The 21,568-nt window shown below is 37.8% G+C and overlaps 1 protein-coding gene across 1 annotated transcript in view; it reads right to left on the bottom strand.

Moving 5' to 3' along the window:
• BRWD1 (bromodomain and WD repeat domain containing 1) overlaps nt 1-21,568 on the bottom strand; it is a 91,512-nt gene that overhangs the window by 40,205 nt on the left and 29,739 nt on the right. Inside the window, exons 16-27 of the mRNA XM_080658066.1 lie at nt 21,417-21,545; nt 20,991-21,216; nt 18,113-18,298; nt 16,526-16,709; nt 12,067-12,160; nt 9,668-9,799; nt 9,094-9,185; nt 6,198-6,387; nt 4,557-4,682; nt 4,351-4,458; nt 2,494-2,618; nt 1,853-1,935 (exon numbers count right to left, since the gene is read on the bottom strand). Of these exons, the coding sequence (XP_080514192.1) occupies nt 1,853-1,935; nt 2,494-2,618; nt 4,351-4,458; nt 4,557-4,682; nt 6,198-6,387; nt 9,094-9,185; nt 9,668-9,799; nt 12,067-12,160; nt 16,526-16,709; nt 18,113-18,298; nt 20,991-21,216; nt 21,417-21,545 (1,675 nt within the window). The remainder of the gene's footprint in view (nt 1-1,852; nt 1,936-2,493; nt 2,619-4,350; nt 4,459-4,556; nt 4,683-6,197; nt 6,388-9,093; nt 9,186-9,667; nt 9,800-12,066; nt 12,161-16,525; nt 16,710-18,112; nt 18,299-20,990; nt 21,217-21,416; nt 21,546-21,568) is intronic.

The following is a 21,568-nucleotide window of genomic DNA, read 5'->3' as shown; positions in this document are numbered from 1 at the left end:
CTGTGCACGAATGTTGTGCACCAGGCCTCTAGTATTAAATACATACTTATAAATTATTTCCTAGTTGTAATTTCAATTTTGTCCTGGGAAGAGGTGAATGTAACTTCCAACTACTCTGCTGCCATCTTGGATCTCCATTAGGAATTTTGAAATAAACCTTTTTGGGCTATTCATGAGGAGGGTAAACTTCTACTAAGTAAAGTTCTCAACATAGTTTAAACAGAAACAAGCAAAATCCTCTAATACCACAGCTCAAACTTCAGGAGAATAGGTTAAGATTTGATGGGAAGCAAAAATGAATTAATTAGTATAGAATATCTGCTACAATAATTTCTCAACCACAAAAATAACACAAAACCCTCTAAATTTTAAGAGGCAATTAGGAATCCATCTCTACAGTTTAGCTGTAAAAATGAAATTTAAAAACATTTTTGAAAAGACATGTTGACAGAATAAAATAAGAGCTTCTCACTTACACGTCACAGAGGTTGAAAAACCATTAACAGATAAGATACTTTAAGCTCTTTGGGACTTGGCTGTATGACTTGTTAACACCCACATATTCTAGCTGTCTCTTATTGTGTATGTGTGGCTAGATGTTTTTCTTCAAAAAAATTTCCTTTACCTCTAGTCCCAAAATAATCTTGATTACTTGTCCAACATTACTGGTAAAAATAGTTTATTAAGAACAGCAACACTCAGACAATCTTTTGTTTCAGTACGGATGACTTAAAATTTATCTGAAAAGTGTCTGTTTATAATATCTGAGGTCTTAACATAATTTATGAATGTGTACACCAAAAGACACAGCCTGGGTAAAACTTAGTATTTCTAGTAAGAGACCAAAACTAACAATAGCAGAAAAAGTTGTTCTAAGTGACTAACATCAATATGAGCTTCCCAAAATAACACTGCATAATTAAAAGTAACTCTGTCTGTACACCTGTAAACCAGGCACTACAGTTGCTAATAATATTACTGGCCTAATTACCATCATCAATTATGTCCCGAATAGATTAATGATCCACACAAATTAAGGACCTAAGCAAGTAAGCCCATCAGCTCACCTTCAATGGCCACCATAAAAACCACATGTAAGTTAGTGCCCATGCCGACGTGATTTTATTTTTTCTGTCCACCCATATACCCCATAATTATAAAGCATAAGTGTAACATAAGCTTTTTATTTTTTTTTTAAATATTTTATTAATTTTTTTACAGAGAGGAAGAGAGAGGGATAGAGTTTTAGAAACATCGATGAGAGAGAGAGAGACATCGATCAGCTGCCTCCTGCACGCCCCCTACTGGGGATGTGCCCGCAACCCAGGTACATGCCCTTGACCGGAATCGAACCTGGGACCCTTCAGTCCGCAGACCGACGCTCTATCCACTGAGCCAAACCGGTTAGGGCAAGCTTTTTATTTTTTAAAGAAATGGTTTCCTCAAGTCAGCCTATTTAAGTCTGACTTGACATGACATCCAAGGTAGAATATTCTGTATGGCAGACATTACCTGTGTGAAGTTTGCATTATTTTTCAACTTTCTTATTATTTTACATATGATAATTTTGTGAATTAACCAGGGCCATGTTAAATGTAATGAGAAATAATGCAGTATGGGGAAGTCTGAAAGGAAATAAAAGGTCTACTCTAGTCTACTCAATGAGAAATATCCCTTCAAAACATCACATATCGTAAGAAATGTTGTTTGGCTAAAAAGTCCACTAAGAAGTAGTAAGCACCAAGCCCCTAAGCAAAATAAACTTACAAGTCACTTATATTTCTTTTCAGAATTTATAAGTTTGTATCCACCAATCAAAGGATATATAAAATTCAATTAAGGATAGACTTACAAGACTGCCAATTCCTCTGTCTTGCTTCATCATAAAACTGACGCAACACAAGAAAGTCAATAACATCTGGCATATCATGATATCTAAACAAAAATAAGATTATTAGACTCCTTTGTAGCAGGTTATAGTCTAGAGCAACATTGTCCAAAACAAATACAATGGCCACAGCGTATGTAATTTTCAAACTTTGACTAGCCTAAAAAGAAATCAGTGGACTTAAATTTTAATAGTGTATTATATTTAACCAAATATATCCTAATGTTGTTTCACCATGCAGTCAATACGAAATAATGATATTTTACATTCTTTTTCTTCACACGAAATTTTCAAAATTCAGTGTGTATACTTATGTCACACTCTATTCTCCTCAGCCACATTTCCTGTGCTGAATGGCACATGTGGCTAATGGCTACCATTCACAAGTTTATAAAATTACTTTTACTTCTAGTGGGTTCCCATCCATCAGAACTTAAACCCACATCTTAGGCTGTCCACAGTGCTCTACTGTTTACCCTGCGGCTAAACGGAAAGAACATGCTAACCAGCAAGAGAGAAAATCTAAATTTTTTTTATTTTTTGTTTTATTTTTTTATTTTAGAGAAAATCTAAATTTAAATAATTCCATAAAAAAGAACACGTACCTAATAGAGAAAGATTTGTCCATAAGTTTTCCATTTGCAGGATCTATAAATGCTAGTTTGAGGCAACAGAGTGTAGGGGGTCCAACCTCATATCGTATTCCAACTATTTTGACCAATTCTTGATCCTTCAACAGATTTTTAAAAAATAAATTCCTCAAGACTCTAATTCTCCACATATTGCAAAATTTAATCAACTCACAATTTAGGCTTCCAACTCACAATTTAGCAGACCAGTTTAAGTGACTATTAATTACAATTATTTTTGCTAAAGTTAATCTTCACATCTTCTTCAAGATAGACATTTAATACGGTTACTAATGTAAGGAGTATATTCACTTTAGAAAATACAATAATCCCCCCTCATTCTTGGTTTCCTTTCTGCTGTTTCAGTTACCTGTGTTCAGCCATGGTCCAAATGAAAAATTCCAGAAATAAACAGTTCATAAGCTTTACATTGTGAGCCATTCTGAGTAGCATGATGAAATTTTGTCCTGCCCAACTGGGGACGAGATCCCTTTGTCTAGTGCAGTGGTCGGCAAACTGCGGCTCGCGAGCCACATGCGGCTCTTTGGCTCCTTGAGTGTGGCTCTCCCACAAAATACCACGTGCAGGCGCACACATACAGTGCGATTGAAACTCGTGGCCCATGCGCAGAAGTCGGTTTTCAGCTCTCAAAAGAAATTTCAATCATTGTACTGTTGATATTTGGCTCTGTTGACTAATGAGTTTGCCGACCACTGGTCTAGCGTATCCACGTTGTATAAACTACCCATCTGTTAGACACTTAGAGGCCATCTCAACCATCAGAATGACAACTGTTTCGGTACAGGGAAGCTGAAACTTTTCTAAATTATGCACAAAGTTAAACCTATTTTCCCATTTGTATTTCTTCTTTTGAAACTTGCACTGCTTGAAGGCAGCCAATCAATGATTCCCTCTCATCATTGATGTTTCTATCTCTCTCTCCCTCTCCCTTCTTCTCTAAAATTAAAAAAAAATATTTTTTAAAAAAGAAACTTGCACTGTTTTTTGTGTTTTTTTTTTAATATATTTTATTGATTCTTTATAGAGAGAAAGGGAGAGGGATAGAGAGCTAGAAACATCGATCAGCTGCCTCCTGCACTCTCCCCACTGGGGATGTGCCCGCAACCAAGGTACATGCCCTTGACCGGAATCGAACCTGGGACCCTTCAGTCCACAGGCCGATGCTCTACCCACTGAGCCAAACTGGTTAGGGCTTGCACTGCTTTTTAAAATCTGTCCTGGGTATGCACATTTTAAGATTACTGGTACATATTGCAAAACTGTCTTCCTTATAATTTTACATGTCAATCAATAATATATGAAGACTACCCAATGATAAACGTAAGTCTTCCTACTAGATCTTAAGGCTTAGAGGTAATAGCAGACATGTTTTTAAGTAGGCCTTAAGTGGTTTGGCTCAGTGGATAAAGCATCGGCCTGTGGACTCAAGGGTCCCAGGTTCTATATTTAAAAAGAAAACAAAATGTTTTTAAGTAGAAAATAAATGGAGACAATAATGAAATATGGCCCTAGCCGGTTTGGCTCAGTGGATAGAGTGTCAGCCTGCGGACTGAAAGGTCCCAGGTTCGATTCCAGCCATGGGCGCATGCCCAGGTTGTGGGCTTGATCCCCAGTAGGGGGTGTGCAGGAGGCAGCTGATCCATGATTCTCTCTCATCATTGATATTTCTCTCTCTCTCTCCCTTCCTCTCTAAAAATCAGTGAAGAAATATATTTTAGAAACAATAATAATAATGAAATATGCTTCCAGGTTCTTTAATGGGTTTAAGTAATTTAATTATACATGTGCTGAATGTTAATACTATCATCTTACCCTAAGATCCATTTTTCTCCATGGCTCCTTGTTCGGGTTCAGTTCATAAATGTTATTTCTTCTGACAGCCTCAATATAAGCTTCATGACCCTGTCGAAAATATATAACCTACAAAAAGGATACATTAAAAGATAAAAATAAAAATTTAAGAGCAACATTAATGTTTTATGTTCCATATTCATATTTTTAAATTTTATTACTCTCACCTCATCGCCCATTTGTGGAACAAATGGAGATTTTCGAAGTGTGGTGTCAGTTATCCAAACTGGAGGATGAAATTCATATAAATCTTCCGTATTTGTGAGCTCTGCCGAAGTCATTCTCCGCAAATTCTGCCAAGGGAAAGAAAACAGAGTTTGGTAGAAGAGAAAAGAGCAGCATGCACTCTTTGATTGAAAAATAAAAGAAATGTCACCATTCAAAATGACTACTTACTGCATGTCACCTAATTACTAGTTCTGAAATGTCATACATATTTGGTTCCTGAACACATAAAGGAACATATCACTAGTTTGCATTCTAGATCTACCTAGCACTTTCCTAGAATCTCTTGATTTTAACGTTCTTCATAACATTTTATATACTAATGCAAGGGGCTAATTTCCAACCTAAATCCTCTTCACTACAAAGCCTGCTCTGCCTGAGACACCAGTATGAATTTCACCATAGACTAATCACCACAGGCAATCGCCTGTGGTTTTAAGACTGGCGATTGTAAAATATGACCACAAATTCTTTGATGCTCGTACTCTCCAAAGTATCCTCCGTTTGAGTATGAGCTCACCTTGCCAAAGTGACAACGTTGGACTTTAAGACTAGGAAATAAAAGGCATCAGGGCTTAACCTTTGCTTACGCTTTGCATCCCTGAAGACACTCAAGCAGCCCTCTGGAAGCTCATGCGGTGGGAGCTGAAGTTTCCAGCCAAGTGCCCCACGAATGAGCTTCAAAGATGATCATCTACTCCCAATCAAGCCTTCAGACAAGGCAACCCCAACCACCATGATTAGGCAACATCATGAGTCCAAATCCCCCGGCTAATCAGCTCCCAATTCCTAACCCACCAAAACATGATATAACACATGTTTCCTATTTTATGCAGCTAAGTTTCAGGATGACATGTTATACGGCAACAGATAACCAGTACAAAGACATGGCATCTTTAAATATTGAGAGCTACCTGCACAATACGAGCACATGCACTGTACATGTAAAGACAGGGATATCATAATTAGGAAAAATCTATGAAAATAGAGCAAATAAAAATGGGAAACACAGCAATAACAGGCAAAACAAGAGAAAATGCCTTAAAGTGCATTTCCAGTATTGAATTAATAGTAAAAAAAAGTGTTAGGGCCGAAACCGGTTTGGCTCAGTGGGTAGAGCGTCGGCCTGCGGACTGAAGGGTCCAGGGTTCGATTCCGGTCAAGGGCATGTACCTTGGTTGCGGGCACATCCCCGGTGGGAGGTGTGCAGGAGGCAGCTGATTGATGTTTCTAACTCTCTATCCCTCTCCCTTCCTCTCTGTAAAATATCAATAAAATATATTTAAAAAAAAAAAAAGTGTTAGGGTTGGATCCTGAGAAAAACAGAACTCTCCCTTTAAGTTTCAGATTCAGAAAGGCTTAAGTTCCAAGTCCAACCCAGAGCAGATTAGAAAGAGAAGTTTTAATAATAAAATAGCTTTTTCAAAAATAAGTTTGCATTTTACATTTACTTACAGATGATATAACATTGTCAATAAAAATAAAGACTTCAATTTTAAAAAGATTTCTAATTTTAAATGTGGACAGAAACGCCTCTATAAACTGTCCATAAGATGTTATTTCTAAAGATATATTTTTCTTACCTCTCTTTTAGGCTTATTTTCTTTCTTTCTCTTTCGTCTCCTTTTTGGAGGAGATAAATTCTCAGTAGACACTTCATCCTCTGAACTACTACAAAACCGAGTAATACGCCGACGAGATGAAGTTCGTAAAGGAGGCTGCAAATTGATGCCTGCATCAGCTGTCCAATCAGAATATCGAGATGAAGAGTCACTAGAAAAGGAACACATTTTAAGTTCTTTGGAACCAGAATGTAGGCCCTCATAGCAAATTATTAATATAACCTCAGGATGAGAGAGAAGGAGAGAGGAGGAGGAGGAAAGGACAGACCCCAGGAAGCTTCAACTTGAACAACCTGCCCTCTCCATGAATGAATACTGAAATGACCAAAGATTATGAGAGAGAGAGAAACCTTCACCGACTCGGGGAATTAGGAAAGAATGTAAGCTTGAGAAAATTTTTGTAAGTATAATACAGATGAGACCTCATGGAAGACAACATCTAGAGCCAATTAACAATTCCCCTTCTAAAAAATAGTTATGAACACCGTAGAGGTCACACAGAACCATAGGTAGCACCCCCGCCCAAATTGGAGCCGACTCTAGAATAGACTAGAAATTTTCATTAGAATGACAAACCATTAGTGAATACACTGAGAAGCCCAAGGAAAGCATAGCCACGCTTCTTGCCAAGAGAGGAACTTTCTCAGATATGACAGAAGACCCAAGAGAGATACCAGTCCTAGCCCATCCAGAAGCAAAAGCAGATTCAAGCCCTAGACAGTTTGGCTCAGTGGATAGAGTGTCAGCCTGTGGACTGAAGAGTCATGGGTTCGATTCTGGTCAAGGGCACGTGCCGGGGTTGCGGGCTCAATCCCTCGTAGGGGGTGTGCAGGAGGCAGCCGATCAATGATTCTCTCTCATCATTGATGTTTCTCTCTCTCTCGCCCTCTCCCTTCCTCTCTGAAATCAATAGATATATTTAATAAAAAAATTTAAAAAGCAGAGTCAAATGGGCCCTTGCCGGTGTGCTCAGTGGTTAGACTCTACAGCAGCGGTTCTCAACCTGTGGGTTGCCTAAGACCATCGGAAAACACAGATATTTACATTACGATTCAAAACAGTAACAAAATTACAGTTATGAAGTAGCAACGAAATAATTCTATGGTTGGGGGTCACCACAACATGAGGAACTGCATTAAAGGGTCGCGGCATCAGAAAGGTTGAGAACCACTGGGTTAAGAGTGTCAGCCCGAGCACCCAAGGGTCTCGGGTACGATTCCCAGTCAAGGTCATGTACCTGAATTACAGGTTCTTTCCCAAGCCCTGGGGTTAGGGCACATGCAAAAGGCAACCAATTGATGTTGATGTCTGTCTCTGTCTGTCTGTCTGTCTCTCTCTCCCCCCGCTCCTGCCCCCCTTTCCACTGTATCTACTATAAAAGCAATGGAAAAATATCATTGGGTAAGAATTTAAAGAAAGAAAGAGTCAAACAGGAAACTAGACAGAATACTAGCCACCAGCCTACCACCAGCTTAAACAAACACATAAAGGCCTCTACTGGAGCCATCATTGGCCAACCACTTACGTCTCAAGCTCAATAATGCACACTCACACAAACACACACATTCCAAAAGCTTTTTATTATAAAAAGAGCTACTCAAAAACATTTAAGAGCATTTGCATGATAAAATTCAAGAAAAGCTGAAGTAAAAGACAATAAATATAGAAATAGAAAGGAAAATGATGGTTGCCAGGGGCTGGGGGTAAAACAGAGAATGCTGTTTAATAGGTATACCCTTTACAAGATGAAAGAGTTCTGGAGATTGGTTGCACAACACTGAATGTACTGTACTTAACACTATTGAATTGTACAGTTAAAAATGGTAAATTTTGTTAGGTAAATTTTGCCACAATTTTTTAAAATTGTTTTTAAGAGTAGACAAGTGTTCTAGAAATCACTCCAGCTTTTTTTAATCATCTATAATAATAAAAGCATAATATGCTAATTAGACCAGAAGGCCGAACAGCGAACTACTGTCCAGATGACCTTCTGGACGACCTTCCGGACAAAGCCGGGGCTGCGAGGGCGTAGCCTCCACGGCTGCAAGGGCCGAGCCCCTTGCACAAACTTCGTGCATGGGGCTTCCAGTAATGAAATAAAGCAAGACACTATAGTATGGTGTTCTGGACCAGCATACTGTAAGTGGAAACAAAAATAAGATTATTTGAATCATATTTAGAAGAAAATTTTCTGGACTTGTAATGGATACATTTTGAAGAGAGAATTATGTCCAGGTTATGGCTTAAAGCATCTGTCAAGACAAAGGTGACATTTACCAAGATGAAGAACAGATGTTAACATCGGAAATTTGGATAGCAAAACTAAACAAAAAATACATAATGAATTTAATAATGGGGTGGTTTTTTGTTATTTACTCCTCCCCTGAGGACATGTTTCTATAGATTTTAGAGAGAGAGATTGGGGCGGGGGGTTGGGGGGAGTCAATGAGAAAGAGAAACATCTATCTGTTGCCTCCCACACACACCCCAACCAGGGATTGAACCTGCAACCTAAGTATGTGCTCTGACGGGGAGTCAAACCACACCTTTTTTGGTGCATGGGACAATGCTCCAACCAACTGAACCACCCAGCCAGGGCTGTACTAATGCAGCCCAAGACTAACTAGATGTTTTCAGTAAATGTGTTTTACACTCCTAGCTCAAATATTTATAATCAAATAAAAATGCCCAAGTATTTTCCATAGAAACAGCTGTTAATCCAGTTTTCTTCTCCTTTTACATGTATTAAAAACTCAATGTTAACAGTTCTATAGTTGCAAGCTCTTGCATCTTGAATGCCATTCAAATACAGTTCTATCACTAAAATGCTTAAAAGATCAAAAACAAAACCAGATACCTTGAACTTTCACTATCACTTTCACTTCTTCTATCACTTTTCCATTCTTCTTCTTCGGAAGAACAAGAACCTTCACTTTGATCACAGGAAGTCTGATTCATGGGGGGGAAATAAAATAAAAACCTTGATCTCTGAGTGAAGTTAATGAAAAGTCGTATAAATGTTCTCAGAGTTTTGGACTTAAACCACAGTAAGAGGTATGAACTGGTATCTCACCAGTTTCACTTCCAATTCCTTAATGCCATATGATGCTTATTTGCCATCTACTTTTTTTGATGGGCTATCTGTTAGATCTTGTGCCAATTTTTAAATTGAGTTTTCTTATTGATGAGTTTTAGTTCGTGGTATATTTTGAATACAAGTCCTTTGTCAGATATGAGTTTTACAGATATTTTCTCCAATTTTGTAGTTTGTCTTTTCATTCTCTGTGCATCATTTTTGTTAAAACTCAAAATGTGCAATTTCATTTTAACCTCTACAGAATACTGTATTTTCACATATTTCAGGGTAGAGTCAAAGTAAGACATCTAACATTTACTTAAGATTATTTTATATATGTTAGTTACAAACTCACATGTCTCATAGAGCTTGAAGACTCATTTCCAGAAGACAACTCAATCCGTCCAACATTTCTTCTGCCATAATTTGGATATTTACGTCTACATGTCCTCTGCCTAAACGATGACATCAAAACCACCGAATCTGACTGAAACATAATAGAAACATGCAGATGAAAATCATTATCTGAATACAATTTCAACAAAATAGGCATTCTATCAAATTCTCAAAAATATCTCGGGCAAATAATAGTTGAAATATAAAAGAAAATATTCTTTAATTATTTTTATTTTGGCCATCTGCTATTAAAATCAACCTTGGTATCTTTACTTTTAAGATACTTGGAAGGCATCGCTAAATTGGGCATATTAGATCAGCATTTTCCAAATAAAACTGTGAGTCAATTGACCATGAATGAAATAACCCAAAAAGTTTATCACTTTGAAAATATGTATCTTAGAAGTGAAAATATATATTACAAAGCAGTAACCAACCTTAAGAAATATGTCACTATGTGTATACAAAGGATTATCTGAAATAATCCTCAAAATATTAACTCTAGGTATGTCCAGGGTTTAAATTTTGGATGATTTGTTGTGAGCACTTTTCAATTCTGCTTGAATTTTTAAAATATATTTTTATCAAAACAAAAAAATCTTTAAGAATCAGCCAAATAATGGCTCTGGCCAGTTTGCTCAGTTGGTAAGAGTGTGGTCCCTATAGGCCAAGGTCCGATCCCCAGTCAGGGCACATACAAGAAGCAACCAATGAAGGCTTAAGTAAGTAGAACAAGTAGATGTCTCTCTCTCATCAATCAATCAATCAATCAATAAATACATACATAGGCCAAATAAAATATATTGTATTTTTTAATCTTTTTTAATCCTCACCTAAGGGCATGCTTAGAGGTAGGAAGGGCAGGAGGGAGAAAGACATCAATGTGAGAGAGAAACATGAATCAGTTGCCTTCGGGTACATGTTCAACCAAGAATGGAAGAAACCCTCAACCCAGGTATGTGCCCTGACTGGAATCGAATTGACCACCTTTCGGTACACAGGACCAGCTCAATCAGGGCTACATTGTATTTTAAGGGGTGGGGCGAGGGTCGGGGAGAGGGAGGGGAAGCGAAGGTGATGCTGGTGGGCAAGGGGGAGGGGCAAGCTATATTCCTCAAACACCAAAGTCATATGTGAAATCACATAATAAAAGCATATATTCCTTGAATTAATATACAAATAAATTTGCACATAGTGCCTTCTGTTTGATAATCAATAGTGTATATTATCACTTCAACATATCACTGGCTGATTTTAAAATGAATTACATTTTCCTTAATTTGTCAGTACTACTTTTTGTTACAGCAAAAACTAGTATTGAGTTTCATAAGTGATAATATGCAAACACGGTTGGATCAAATCTACCACTCAGAAAAACAAGTAATCTGTAAAAAAAATTTAAAAAAATAAAAAATTTTAAATCAGTTTGAGCTCTGGCTGGTGTGGTTCAATTGGTTGGGGATCATCTGGTGCACCAAATGGCTACTGGTTCAATTCCTGGTCAAGGCACATGCCCGGGTTGCAGGCTCAATCCTGGTAGGGGGCGTGCATGAGGTAGGCAATCAATGTTCTGCTCTCACATTGATGTTTCTCTTCCTCTCCTTTCCTCTCTCTCAAAAAATTTAATAAGATCATTTTTTTTTAATCAGCTGAAGGGCATTATATATCTAACAAGGCTATGAAGAATTAGACCGTAATCCCAAGGAACTAAATCCCATCCTTATGATCAATTCTGGGAAAATCCTGCAAACACACAATCATTTTCACCAGTTTTGTAGCACTAATCTTACATACATTTTGTGTATCTTCCATGAACTCAATGTTAATGCTATTCATATAATGTTCAAGAAACTCCAAACAAAGAAATTAAATACTAAGGAATAAAATTTTCTTGACTTTGGAGGGTCACAAACCATTGTAACATCTAAAATTTTTATAAATGCATGATTTGGATAAACTTCAGAAATAGACAAAACTAACCAACAGTTTTAGAAGTAAGACGGTTGGTTCCCTGTGGAAGAAAAGAGAGTGTAATGATTGGGGATGGACACAAAATGTTTTTGATGGATTGGTAATGTTCTAGTTCTTGGCGTGAGTGGTCATTAGACAATAATTTTCTAGAATCTGTTAATAGTATTAGGCATTAGGCTACTTTCCTCAAGTTTTCACACTATTCCTCTTTCCTAATAGCTGTACAGCCTTATGTCTACTATTTTAAATCCCAAATAGAAGGCTTTAAGCAAAATATATTGTTCTATTTCAGGTGAAAATTACTAATATTCTCAGTGATCAAAAGAAAACAAATTTCAGTTCAATTTCTAATTTGCTTATTCCTAAGAAAAATAGAATTTAGGTTACCTTTTGTGAGAACTGAAGAGTCTTCTTTTTTCTTCCAATTACATAAAGATTTCTTTCCTCTTCACCTTTCTCTATTCTAAAGTCTTCCAACTTCCTACAAATTTAATTATCCAGTTATATTAGTTAGTGAACTGATGAATAAGTAGAGGATATTAACAGGAAAAAATCATCATCATGATTCTAGAAATCATAAGCTTCTATACTTTAAGTTTACACAAGAAATTATCTAAGGTTATAGCAAAACTTAAGTCAAGCTATACTTTATGTTAGAAATTTAATATGAGTATGAATAAAATCTCAGGAGCAGCTAGGAAGTCCTATTTTTCATATTTTACAGAGCAATGGCCATTTGTTTATATTCTGATTGGCTCTATTAGGACCAATTCAAACAGTATCTCTCAAATTAGTAACTCAAAGTGTCCCTATAATTTTCCAAGATTAAAATTCCTGTCTCTAAAGAAAAAATAAGAGCAGAATTTTCCTCCAAACCATTTTAAATGTTTTGTAATTTGTAGAAAAATAGGATAGAATGTTACTACTTCTAATAACCTGTATTTTACTTACATGATACAAAAGAAGCATTACAATGTTATTGTGACCAAATTCAAAGCAAGGGGCCTTTTCCATGAGGATGGTGCTGATCATTATTTCCCTTCTCCACAGTTAGAGAATGAAGGACTGTCCTCATTCTCCAAGTTGAACATTACTGAAAACACACGGCTTTGTTTTTGTTTACTTTAAAACCCCACCAGAAAAGATTCAAAGCTGACATCTTGGCCATGCTCCAAGACATAACTGGGCACTCAAATGAGTATAAGCACAAACTCGGTAAGGGCAAAAACTCATTTCTAAGAAAATTACTTTCTCAAGGTTCAACTGTAGCCCATGCTCAAATTACAGTGGAACATTATTTTATCCACAGGGGAATTCTGTATTAGACTCAATCCTTTATAAGTTGTTAATTTCACCACTTTTATGTGTATTTAAGGAATTATATGAGGTTTTTCACTTGCAGCCAAATTAAATTCCTACCCCATCTGTTTTTACAAAACACTGCATACACTTCATTCTCAATCAATAAAACAAAGGCACACTCTAGCCTTCAGAAGTATTGTTTGTGTGTATTCCACGCCTAATGAATCACTAATATCACTCAGCTAACAAAAGTGATATTATAGAAGATTTCAGAATGAACAGAATTTCTACTATTATTGGTTAAAGACAAACTATAGGCCTGAACTCGAGCCCCAAACAAGATTCCTCTACTGGGAAGCAACACTGTGTGCTCACCTTTCTGCAGGGCAGGGTTGTTTCTCTTCTCACATTTTTATCTATCATCTAAATCAGTGGTTCCCAACCCTTTTTTGGCCACGCCCCACCCTAAGCGTCTCTGAAATCCTGATGCCCGCCCTGCGACATATAATTCTTATTATCCAGAAAGTGAACTCCAATTCACGTAGAGGAAGCCAAAAAGGCCGTTAACTTGGTCTAAACAAGCTTCCAAAGAACATGGCATCCATGAAAGAGAAAAATAAAAGAACAAAGACAGTTGAAGTACTGAGGAAGAAATCACTAAGATATTGTTAGAAGCAAAAATATGAAGTGATATGAAAAAATAGCAAATAAAGTTTCAAGACATGTAAAAGAGAACTGAAATGCATAAATATGTCACAATATATAGTTATATACGTATATGCGGCCCCTAGGACCATAAGAAATGCAAAAAATTCACTGTTAATAATTCATTCTCAAATTGCCCCCCTATGGGGCATGTGTCCCACGTTGGGAACCACTGATCTAAATTTTTCACAGTAGATATATACTACTTTTATAGGCAAAAACCAGATTTTTAATTTCTCTTGATCCTTACCAAATGACACTCCAATATAAAATTTGCCACTGCTTTCCACTATAAGGATTGTTGTCAAGGGCACTGACCACTATTATATCACTCAGTATCTTCTTCATAAACTCTCATGTGTATGCTAGAATACAGTCCTAGAAAGAGCAACACTCTTCTTTGAAAAAATTGTTTTGTGTCAGACAGCTGACTCTCAAAATCCATTCCCCTTTCTTCCTTAAAAACAGAATCTCAACTTTTACCTAGACTCTTTGTTGCTCTAAATGAAAACTATTACCTAGTCTCTTCTGTAGCTTAGTATGGCCATATGATGACATTCTGGTCAATGAAGTATAAGCAGAAATGTCATGTGGAGTCATTAAGGCTGCTTACTGACACAAAGGATGTCCATTTTACCTTCTGCCTCTCTTCCTTCTTCTGGCCTAAATCTCAGCCTCCATCACAGAGGCAGATATAGGATGGCCACAATATAAAGACCAGCTCTCTTTTTTTATTTTTTTTAATGTTTGTATTGATTTCAGAGAGGGAGAGTGAGAGGGAGAGATAGAAACATCAACGATGCGAGAGAATCATTGATCGGCTGCCTCCTGCATGCCCCACACTGGGGATTAAGCCTGCAACCTAGGCATGTGCCCTTGACCGGAATCGAACCTGGGACTCTTCAGTCCATAGGCCGACGCTCTATCCACTGAGCCAAACCAGCTAGGGCTAAAGACCAGCTCTCTTGAACTTTTGAGTTGACCTTAAGATTAAAATCCATAATCTGAGATGAAGATCAGAAACAGAGGAACCTGAGATGCTGATTAACTAGAACCATGTATTCCAGCCTTAAGCTATTTCCAGTCTTCCTTTATGTTAAGAGAACAAATGTTTAATGTTTAATGTTCTGCAGGTCTTTCACTCCTTGGTTTTGACAACGAAAAGTATCCCAAAATGACACTTTCAGGTCTGATGATCATACAACTCAGACACAACTTTAAGGCTTAATTATAGCATTCTACATACACAATGGTGATTTTCTGTATTTCTCATCCCAATTCCAGATTTTGTTTTTCACTACTTTATTGTATACTTTAAATATTCTCAAAGTCACTGTACAATTTATAAGTAGTATCCAATATTATTCCACCAATCACTGAAACACTTCTTGCTAAACACATGAAGGAAACACTTCTACAAAATTATCTTCAAGGTATTTGTGATTTGGAGACACAAACATGACAAAACACTGAAGGATTTTAGATACTAATGAGAACAGTATTTGCTGCCTCCATTTCAAAAACTCAGTAGCAAGGAAGACCTTACTGCACAGAATCTAATTATGAAATATCACTTCCCACTAAAAGAAAATGGAGCTGGATAAGAGAAAAGACTAAGCCCAGGTCTAGCTCAAGAAATTCACAAGATAAACCTGTAACACCTTGCCATGCCTAACAGCAAGGACACAATGAAAGGCTCCTACAATCATTTCACAAGGACTCGGGAGCCAAGCTGAAGAGGCCCCTCTGGGCAAAGACAGTACAATTTAAATAGCAATAAGGGATATTAGAAATAAGCTGAATCACAGCAGCTTGATTAACACAGTGACAAACACACACAAACTGGGTCATTACTGGAAGATAACAGGAAATAAATCTTTATTCTGAAGACAAGTAATCGAGCATCTATCCTGTCTTTTATATACAAACTTTACTACTGGGTAACCAAATGTTAGATTTGAGAAAATTCTTTCTTAGAAGTTATCCAAGGGAATAAATGAAGACTTCATAGACTTGAATTATCACTATTTTATAAACCCTAATGAATTAAGCAGTTAGCATAAATGCCTGCTAACATCACAAATGTGTGCACGCGTGCGCACGCACTGTGACCCTCCTGACAAAATTATTACCACTAATGAAATAAGTCTTACAAAAGAACTAAAAACATTTATGACATCTGAGCTGAGACAATTGGAAATTTAAATACTGACTATTTAGTTCTACTGAAGAACTATTTGTTGTTTTTAAGATAATGATGGCATACAGTTATATTTAAGACAATTTCTTATCGTTTAGAAATACATACTGACATGCTTTCAACAAAATGATGTTTAAGATTTCAAAACAATGTTGAAGAAAATAAAGTGGGTATTTGTGTAGATGAAATAAGATTAGCTATTAAAAAAAATTACCATAGTAAAGAGTTAGAGAACAAGCCTGACATTTTCTTACCACAACTAAAATATACTCCAGCCCTAGCAGGTTTGGCTCAGTGGATAGAGCATCAGCCTACGGACTGAAGGGTCCCAGGTTTGATTCCGACGAAGGGCACATGCCCGGGTTGTGGGCTCGATCCCCAGTAGGGGGCATGCAGGAGGCAGCCAATCAATGATTCTTTCTCATCATTGATGTTTCTATCTCTCTCTCCCTCTCCCTTCCTCTCTGAAATCAATAAAGAAATATATTAAAAAATAAATAAATAAAAATAAGACTCCAACCCATTACTAAAATATATTTATATGATTATTTGCATCACTAATGGATTAAGATATGCAAATAACCACATAGATATATTTTCATATATAAAAACAGTATTAATAGATATCCTAAAACAAACCTAAATATGCCTAGTGGTACCTCTGGTACAACCACTCTCCGTTTCCACGCCTGCAGGTCCCGCTCTGTAGCAATCTGACTACGGGGAGCGTTCTGATGCATCTGACGAACACCTTCAACTTGTCCACTACGACGCAGACCAATATTTGGAGGGGACTGGATGTCTAAGCTTAGTCTTCTAAAACCTAGGGAAAAATTGTCAAGAAATGATTCCAAAACAAAGTTCAATCTATATGCATTTAACACATAATAAGCATTCCTTCTGAGAATGAAACCAAAAATAAAGATTTACTAAAGAGCCGAAACCGGTTTGGCTCAGTGGATAGAGCATCGGCCTGCGGACTGAAGGGTCCCGGGTTCGATTCCGGTCGGGGGCAGGTACCTTGGTTGTGGGCACGTCCCCAGTGGGAGGTGTGCGGGAGGCAGCTGATCGATGTTTCTCTCTCATCGATGTTTCTAACTCTCTGTCCCTCTCCCTTCCTCTCTGTAAAATATCAATAAAATATATTTAAAAAAAAAAAAAAAGATTTACTAAAGAAAACTCTGGAAAAAGGAATCCTCATGTGACTGAGATCAAAATGTAGACTATAGAACAAACATTAACTATCAATCTCAATTTCCATTTTTACTAGACTTTCTGAAATTTTTTAATGTACAATTATTTCTATTATAACATTATATTTGCATTCCTAAAAACCTTGTCTTCTTCAAAACCACACACTAAAAACACATCTTTTTGGAAAAATAAGCATTGAAGACAGACTCCTCAAACTGCAGTGGCTTTGTAACAAGAGCTCTAACAACATTAATTGCAACCTCAAATATAATCTAAGCCATTCAGGTAGGCAGCTGCCAGAGTGTGTGTTAAAAATTCATAAATCTGCAAAGTGGGAAAATGCTGTCAGCACTTGATTGGAGCTGCGTGAGTGGTAACAGGGCACTACAGACAACAGTGAGCTCTGAGCATGTGCAGAGCTGATCAGCTGGGCACAGGAGGCAAGACAACCTCCCACGAGCTGGACGTCACAGAGGATGGAGACCTGTCTGAGGGAGGAGGGAGTCCCAGGCAAAGTGCTGGTTTTCTTAAAACAGAGTGAAGAGGTCCCGCCTTCTAATGCAGCAGAGAAACTGGGGGCTGGCTATGCCTTTCCTGGTCAGGACACAAGCCCAGATTTCGGGTTCAATTCCTGGTCGGGGCGCGTGTGGGAGGCAACTGAACAATGTTGCTCACTCACACATCAATGTTCCTCTCTCTCTCTCTCTCTGTCTCAAATCAAATCAATTTTTAAAATAACAAATATATCCTCGGGTGACGATTAAAATACATTAATTAAAATTATAAGAGTCTACATAAGAAAAAGAGAGCAAATTCTCCAACAGACAAGTAGAAACACTGGCTAAAAATAAAAAAGGTTTTGTTAGCACATCAATTTTATACCTAATAAAGCGACCTTCAGATTAATACTTAAGTTGTAAAAATACTATGCTAACTTAAAGTGTTTCACATAACATGTACAGACAATAACGTCATTTATTCTTCACTTTCAATCAGCCATATGAAGGCAAAATATATCTCATTATTTATTACCTCTTCGTGGTGTTTCTTCCCCATTTGGAAGTACATTTGGAATATTATCCTGACCAGCTCCCATCCTCTCATCTTGCTGCTGTTGCAACTGTCTTATCATTCCATCAAGAACACTGGGCTCTGGGCTTCCCTCACCATTATCATTAGTTTGTAGGCTTATAATTTGTTCAATTACCTCTCCATCACCTGCAAATTCAATTAGTCAACAAAATCATAATTTATACAAATAAGGGGAATGTTCAGTAGGCTACAATTAAAATTATATTAGCGTCCTAGCCTGTTTGGCTCAGTGGATAGAGCATCGGCCTGTGGACTGAAGGGTCCCGGGTTCGATTACAGTCAAGGTCACATGCCCAGTTTGTGGGCTCGGTCCCCAGTGGGGGGTGTGCAGAAGGCAGATGATCAATGGTTCTCTCTCATCATTGATGTTTCTATCTCTCTTTCCCTCTCCCTTCCTCTCTGAAATCAATAAAAACATATTTTAAAAAATCACATCAGCAATTGTCAGAATTCATTTTAAAAAATATCTGTAATAATAAAAAAGCGTAATATGCTAATTAGACCAGACATTCTCCAGGTGTCCTTCCGGACAAAACCTTCCAGACGAAGCCAGGGCTACGAAGGAAGCCCGGGTCCCGGAGGGAAGCTGGTGCTGGCAGTCGAGGGAAGGAGGGCCTACTCTGCACGAGTTTCGTGCATCGGGCCTCTAGTATATTCATAATTAAGTCAAAAAAAGATTCAAACCCACAAGATCTGTCTTTAGAGAGTACTAAGTGCCACAAAAAACCTCAGCAGAGCCTTTGAAATCCCAGCAAGTGAGCACCTGGAAACACATTTTAGTAAAAGCTTCATTTTGCTAGTTCACACGAACACCCCTCATTTATACAGAATATATCATTAAAATCTTTTTGCACAAGATCTCTCACTAATGCTCTAGCTGGTTTGGCTTAGTGGATAGAGCATCGGCCTGTGGACTGAAGGGTCCAGGTTCGATTCCAGTCAAGGGAACATGCCCGGGTTTCAGACTCGATCCCCAGTAGGGAACGTTCAGGAGGCAGCCGATCAATGATTCCCTCTCATCATTGATGTTTCTATCTCTCCCTCCCTCTCCCTTCCTCTCTGAAATCAATAAAAATATTTAAAAAAAGATATCTCACTAGAACAGATAAACAATGTGTAGCTTCTGATGTAGAGAAATCAGTGGCATTTCTTCTCTACTGTTTTAAAATATAAAAAAGGAGGAATAACACCTTTCTGACCTTCAAAAAACTACAACTCTAGCCCTCGCCCTGTCCCAAGTGTCCTGAAAGCCCACATGCAGTTAAGGGAGACAGCTACACATGCCTCTCCAACTAAGCTTATGTTTTTCTCTCTCAGATATGCTTTCAGCATAGCCAGTATCCATAATTCTTACTCCAAGTACAAAATCAGATTTTTTAAAAGTGTCTTTGAGTCTTTATTTTTCAAATAATACATTTTCAGCCCTGGCCAGTGTGGCTCAGTGGTGGAGTGTCAGCCTGTGCACTGAAGGGTCTCAGGTTCGATTCCTGGTCAAGGGCACGTACCTGGGTTGCAGGTTTGTTCCCTGGCCCCAGTGTAGGCCTGTGTGGGAGGCAACCAAATAATGTGTCTCTCTCATATCAATGTTTCTCTCTCTCTCTCTCTCTCTCTCTCTCTCTCTCCCTCTCTCCCTCCCTCCATTCCTCTCCCCCTTCCACTCTCTCTGGAAAATCAATGGAAAAAATATCCTCGGTGAGGATTAACAACAAAAAAATAATACATTTTCAGAGATATTTAATAGCTTCAGAGTCAGTGTTAATGAATAAAAAGTATTAGATGGTTGTGGGGATTGGAAATTTATCAAAACATTAATATCTTTGAGCAAACAATTCCTTACATAGCCCCCACCATAAGATTCATCTTAATTACAGAGAAAAATAACTTCATAGTGACAAAACCTGGCAGCTATCACCTTAACTGAGTGTGCAAAGACACTACCATTGGGCAAAACACAATAATAAGCCTCCTGACAGGATGCTCCAGGAAGGCTATGACATTGGTATGTTGTATTCTGTCAAAAATATATAACCAGGCCCTGGCCGGTTTGGCTCAGTGGACAGAGCATCCATCGGCCTGTGGACCAAAGGGTCCCGGGTTCAATTCTGGTCAAGGGCACGTACCTTAGTTGCAGGCTCCTCCCCAGCCCCAGCCCTGGTAGAGGCATGTGCAGGAGGCAACCAATCGATGTGCTTCTCTCACATCAATGTTTCTAACTATCTTTCCCTCTTTCTTCCACTCTCTCTAAAAGATCAATGGGAAAACATCCTCTGGTGAGGATTAACCAAAAAAAATAATAATAAATACACAACCAGAACTTAATAACTACATTTAATGTGAAGTCCCCAAATTGAAATCTACATCAGAGAACAAAAAAGCTGTAATAGCCCTAGCTGGTTTGGCTCAGTGGATAGAACGTCAGCGTATGGACTGAAGGGTCCCAGGTTTGATTCCGGCCAAGGGCACATGCCCGGGTTGCGGGCTCGATTCCCACTGTGGGGCATGCAGAGGCAGCCAATCAATGATTCTCTCTCATCATTGATGTTTCTATCTCTCTCTCCCTCTCCCTTCCTCTCTGAAATCAATAAAAATATATATTTTTTAAAAACTGTAACAGGCATTAAAGTAATAGACAAAAGTTGATTTTGATTATTGTTTATGATTACACAAGAGAATGTCTTTGTTCTTAGGAAATACATATTAAAGTATTTCGGGGTAAATGAACATGAGATCCAGAACTTAAGCCTCCATTGGTTCAAAACAATAATATGTATCTAGAGATAAACGATAAACAGTACATTAAAAAGGGCTTTGCACTTACTTGTTGCCACATAGCCTAGCTGTGGAACCAAATGTTCATCTGCCGAATTTTCTCGGCCTGGTACTAATCTCTGATACTTAGTTGGATGAGGATTTCCATCTACATCTACCAAGAATGGTGGAGGCATAAGGTGAGGAGCCTGCTGCGTTTGCTCATCTAAGACATAATTATTAGAATCTCTAATCAGTGGTCGATAGTCAGTATGGAAGAACATCTGTTCAGGAATCTAGAAAAGGGAAGTTTAAACAAAAAAAAGTAGAAAAAGGAAGTTTACAGATTGACATTTTGAAGTTTATCCATATTAGAAGAAAACAAATACTAAGCAGTTAATTATAATTAGAAAAAACAATGAAATTAACACCCTATTTTCAAAATATCCTTCAGAACTACTTAATTTGCATGCTGTAAGAAAATACTTAAAATGACCTTTTCATATGGCTTGCTGCATCCAAAACCAAATATCAAAAGGTGCCCGTGAGAGTCCGTACAGGCAAAATGCTGTCCATCCTGTGAAAACTTACAGTCAAACACAGCTCCATGCCCTTGTCCTTCAATCTAGGAAACACAGAGGAAAACAG

The sequence above is a fragment of the Plecotus auritus genome, assembly GCF_963455305.1.
Source record: "Plecotus auritus genome assembly, chromosome: 2".
In the NCBI taxonomy this organism is placed as follows: domain Eukaryota; kingdom Metazoa; phylum Chordata; class Mammalia; order Chiroptera; family Vespertilionidae; genus Plecotus; species Plecotus auritus.
Note: the sequence above shows the minus strand (reverse complement) of the source record. Positions and strands in the feature narration are given on the sequence as shown.